General features: G+C 48.6%; 2 protein-coding genes across 2 annotated transcripts; one reads left to right on the forward strand and one right to left on the reverse strand.

The window, feature by feature from the left end:
- Positions 1-1211: 1211 nt before the first annotated feature.
- On the reverse strand, positions 1212-1529 carry LOC128590057 (small cysteine and glycine repeat-containing protein 6-like). The gene has a single exon (XM_053597133.1). It carries the CDS (start codon positions 1527-1529, stop codon positions 1212-1214), a length of 318 nt encoding a protein of 105 aa, XP_053453108.1.
- Positions 1530-3972: 2443 nt separating this feature from the next.
- Positions 3973-4311, forward strand: LOC128589814 (small cysteine and glycine repeat-containing protein 8-like). Its single transcript, XM_053596517.1, has one exon. The coding sequence runs from the start codon at positions 3973-3975 to the stop codon at positions 4309-4311; it is 339 nt and encodes a 112-aa protein (XP_053452492.1).
- Positions 4312-5349: the final 1038 nt, after the last annotated feature.

Below are 5349 nucleotides of genomic sequence, written 5' to 3' on the forward strand. Positions count from 1 at the left end.
CTAGAATCTGGAGTCCACACAGAAAAGGGTCAGACAGCACTATGGGAAGTCAGCAGAGGGGACATATTTTGTTGTGCGGGTGTGGACACCTTTAGTAGTGGTGTATGATTATTTTGAGTCTAATGCTGATCTTCTCACATTACAATGAGAAACCAACTTTGTAGTTTGGAGTGGCTGATATATGAACTTCCATGGTGCCTGCCACAGCTAGGTTGCTATGAGCTATGATGCCAAGCACTCTATAGAGGAGGACAAAGTAAGACTCTGTCTCAAAAAACAGATACAATAAACACCAAGGAAGATATGTCGCTCAGATTCACCTAAGCTTAGCATCTCCTTTGCTGTCTGGATCTGGAAGAAAAGAGTCGGAGGATAGAGATGGTCAGCGGGAGTGATGGCCAAGCGGAGAGCACAGCACGATTACAGAGACCCAAGACCTCTGTTCATGTTGCCTTTTGGACTAATTGTCATCAGTGAGGTCATGATGGCCAAGATCAATGTATAACAGAAAAGGACTGTAGCAGTGGACAGAATGGCCACCCCTCACACCTGATGAGCCTCCAAAGTGCTCGTGTTCCTCAGCGATCCTATCACCATTCAAGGCATGACTACTGGGGATCTGCAGCCAAGACTATCAAGGGAGGGACCTGGGGAAGGTTCCGGTTTAAGACGTTGAAGTTCTGGCATTGAGGATGTGACTCTAATTCCTTCCCTCCTCTATAAACAATGGGTTAATCACCCTCTAAAAGATCTGAGTCTATCGCAACAATGTATCTAGTTTTTGATTCTTTGCCTTATTGGTTAAGATAAAACTTATTTCTCCTCAGGGATAATTCAGAGACTGATGAGAGAAAAAGAGACAGCTCTTTGAGGCAGATTGAGAGTAATTTATTAAGATCAGAAGTGCTTTGTGTATACAAATATGACAATGCGTGGTTAAAAAAAGGACGTGAAGACAAAGTTAGAGGCATTGTAAGAAGGGTTAACATTAGTTACCTTGATTCCATTTTGTCAAGGGCTGGCTGGACAGGAGGGATTTGGTTATCATTAGGTGTGGGTAGGATCACAAAACTACAGAAACGCAACATTCCTATGGGGTGGTGATAATAGGCTCAGGTCACACTTGAGACCTGTAAGTCCACAAGGAGCAGACCAGGGGAAAGCTTACCTGGAACAGTTACCTGCGGCACCTGCCCACAGCCGGGCGCCCCCTAGCAGCAGCACCGCTTCTTACAGCCGCACTGCTGCTGGCAACAGCACTTCTGCTGGCAACAGCCCTTCCCGCAGCCACACAAGCCCCCCGAGCAGCAGGTGCGGCGGCAGCAGCAGATCACGGGCGTGCTGCAGCACCCCCCACAGCAGCCGCGGCAGCCGGGGCAGCAGGAGGAGCAGCAGCCCACGCGGTAGCACCTGCAGCTGGTGCAGCCGCCACAGCCACCGCAGCCGCCACCACAGCCGCCACGGCCACCACAGCTGCCACCGCAGCCGCCACAGCCACCACCACAACCTCCACAGCCACAGCAACCCATGGTGTCAGCAGAGAGGACTCAGGAGAGGTGAGGAGGGAGGACTCAGGAGAGGTGAGGGAGGTGAGATGCCCCCTTCTGCGGGGGAGGCCCTTAAGTACCATCTGTGAAAAGGGAGAAGGAATGAGCAGGGCACGTGGCCAGCGCTCACTTCCCTGTTGTTGCAGTGGCAGTTTCCACAACAATGTTATCTTGGGCTATTCCTTGTTTACATCCTTGTAGACTATATTTGACCCAATATGTTTGCTAATTTTAACTTTTCTTTATTAAGGTCATCTTAGAAGCAAGCCACAAAGTACTAACATTTAGGAGAGGAATCTTCATTTCCTCAGAAACCAGCTGAATATTTGAGATTCTGAGGGGAACTAACACTTGGGTTTCCTGCCAGCTCCTTCTCCATTCCTCCTCAATGGTTTTCTCTCCATACATTGGGTTACAATCGCCCTGCTTTAACAGAAACTTGGGAGATGTAAGAGAGTGAATACGAACATCCAGATGGAACAGGTCATTTTTTCAATAATGCTCACGGCCCCTACTTTAGCATACGTCACACCTCATTAAATAGGCCTATTTTGTTTTTATGAGTTTGCATGTTCCCAGCTTTATTTCTGAAGGGATCTTTATAACAAATGACCCTCTTTTTCTTTACCCTTCAAAATTGTCTCTTAAAAGCCTTGGCACAGGTCTCCCTTCCCGCTCCTCTGTCCTCCCTCCCAGGTGCTCACATTCACACCACGGTGCTGCTTTCCTCATGCAGTCCCTCAGTTACTCCCTCCAATGAGTGTCTCCCGCTCCAACTCTCCTCCAGACTCCACACCCAGCCAACTCTCAACGCCATCTTCTCCCCCAGAGGTCCCAGGGACACAGCCAGTGTCATGTGCTCCAGACCCAAGTCATCATTTCCCCTCTCCATGGCCAACCCTCCACTAGAGAAAGGAAAATTTCTCCTGTCCTGCTTCTTATCCAAGTTGTCTGTTTTAAAGGCCACCTTTGAATCCTTCTTCCCTCTTGGCTCCAATCTAGCCTTTCACCAAACCTGTTGCTTCTGCCTCCTTATAGCTTCACCCTTACTCACCTATCTCCAGCTGCACTGCACCCCTCCCCTGGGTCAGTCAACCACTTGAGAAGCTGCCTGTGTTCCCTTTGGTCCAAATGCCACAGAGATAACTGGGGTCATTAAGGAATAATGCCAATCAGCCCTGATTACTTTATATCACTTTATAGCAAATTTCTAGAAAACAGCTTTGCCAGGTTGAAGAAACAGTCTTTGGGCAGTGAGCGGGCTAGGGAATGAAGCGTGGAGGATCTTGTCCGCACTCAGATGGGCAGCCGCCACAGCCTCCACAGCTGTCCCCTGAATGCTCGCTGATGGCCAGAGTCTCTCCTGCATCATCAGGCACGGAGAAGACCCTGCTTACACTTGCATTTTTCTTGCCTTATATTTTTACACCTTGTTCTCACCCATTCTCAAACTCACTATGATCCACAGCTATACATTTCTCCTTGGAGCCACAGACTTCTTTCTCTCCCCATGTCAGACCCTCTCTGTCATCCCCAACCTTCTCTAGACCATGTGCCCTGGGGATACCTGCCCTGCTCTCACTAAATAGCCCAAATGAGCACAGAGGTGTTTCTTTCAGACCTTAGTTGCTACCACCTAATCAAGGTGAAAAATTAAGTCCTCATCCAAAGTTAAATATACCAAGAATGACATCACCAAAATCCAGACTCTCCAGAGGATTTATTTCTGCTTTTAAAACAATCATTAAGGCCGGAATACAGAAAACAAATATGATGATATGCTTCAAATGAACAGATAGGGAGAAGTTTCCAGCCCAGCAGTTTTCATTGTTCAGTAAATGGAATGGTGGCATCTGACCTTGGCAGTGACCAATCACCATTTTCACTTCCGAGCTTACAGCGTTATGCTATCACCAGCTCTCTGAAGACTGTGCCTTTGACTTCACAGTCCCTACCCCTCAGCCTCACAGATCACCTCGTGGTGGTTTGTAAGCCCTGCTGGCAACACCCGACCTCCCACTGTGGTGTGTGTTCCTTGGACTTAATGAGAAGGAGAAACCTTCCCGTTACTACTGACAGCCTCATCATGCCCCAAACTCCCAGCATGCTTCCCAAAACTTTGGGCCTTTTTCACTTATACTAAAATAGAGTTCTGTGAAAAAATTTAAACAAAACTGAAAATGTAGTGAAGACAAAGATATCTGAAAAGGAAGTAAATAAGACATGAAGAGATTCTTTCCTGGACACACAGTCAAATAACAAGGAAGTGGTCAGGTGTCTTCCCTCTCCTGGGGGTCGGGAGAGTATATAAAGGCCTCCCCTGCAGAAGGGGGCATCTCACCTCCCTCACCTCTCCTGAGTCCTCCCTCCTCACCTCTCCTGAGTTCTCTCTGCTCACTTCTCCAGAGTGCTCTCTGCTGACACCATGGGTTGCTGTGGCTGTGGAGGTTGTGGTGGTGGCTGTGGCGGCTGCGGTGGTGGCTGTGGCGGCTGCGGCGGCTGTGGTGGCGGCTGCGGTGGCTGTGGTGGCGGCTGCGGTGGCTGTGGCAGCTGCACCAGCTGCAGGTGCTACCGCGTGGGCTGCTGCTCCTCCTGCTGCCCCGGCTGCCGCGGCTGCTGTGGGGGGTGCTGCAGCACGCCAGTGATCTGCTGCTGCCGCCGCACCTGCTGCTCGGGCGGCTCGTGTGGCTGCGGGAAGGGCTGTTGCCAGCAGAAGTGCTGTTGCCAGCAGCAGTGCGGCTGTAAGAAGCGGTGCTGCTGCTAGGGGGCGCCAGGCTGTGGGCAGGTGCAGCAGGTAACTATCCTGTCGTAAGTAAGACAGGCAGCTTTTCCCTCCTGTCTGGTCTCCCCCACTCCATGGTCCTGAGCTCTGTTCCTGTTTTTCTTTGGTGTTTCGTATCTTTGCATTTGAACAATCTACGAACTAATAGGAACCATCTCGTAGAAAACATTTGAAAGCAGCCCAGCACCTGAGTACCTACCCTGGTCACTGATCTCAGCTAAATGAGAACACAGTTCCTGGGGTTTGGTTTGACTGCCTGGAAGCTCCATCTTCTTCCGTTTTTCCCTGTTGACACGTGATGTTTCTCGCCTTTCTTTTCTTTTGTGTTCTTATTTATCATACAATATTGTCCAAATATTCTAATAAAATAATGTCCCTAATTAAAAAAAAGCTGTCTTTTTGCCTTTGTACTATTTGACCGCAATGAATCCTAGTTAGGATTGTTGGGAAACTTGAGAGATTGATATTTTATCTTTGAACAAAGCCTTTGAAACACCTGCTGTAGTAACAGTGAAGCAAAGGGTCACGTGAGAGGCCTCTGGGAATCCCCACCCTGCTCCCGGACCTGAGATATGAGGGCCCTGTTGTATGATGGACTATGACAGCCCTTCAGTGACAGACACATGTGCCATGCACAGGCGTCCTGATGAGGACCCAAGCGTAGAATTTAAGACATCTGAGCAGAACCAACAGCACCAGGCCAGATGGGTTTCCACGGGTGTCTTTTGTTAATAGGGTTGATGTTTTCTTTCCCTCTTTCTTTTTCCTGTTTGTGAAGTTTTCTTTTTCTTTTTTTCAGTACACGGTGACATTCAATGGGAGATGTTTGAAACATTTTAGGATAAAATACATTCAATTGTGAAAACTCTCCCAGTGATTCTGTCTGCTTTACTATCTTTAGTAAAAGTAAGAAAACAAAATCAAGGCCTGATGAAAGGAAGCCCAGAGCCCAGTGGGAAAGAGGTTTCCCACACACATCTTTGAAGGAGGAAGTCTTTAATGCTTCAATTTAGTGAACCA

Source organism: Nycticebus coucang, chromosome 7 (assembly GCF_027406575.1).
Source record: "Nycticebus coucang isolate mNycCou1 chromosome 7, mNycCou1.pri, whole genome shotgun sequence".
NCBI lineage: Eukaryota > Metazoa > Chordata > Mammalia > Primates > Lorisidae > Nycticebus > Nycticebus coucang.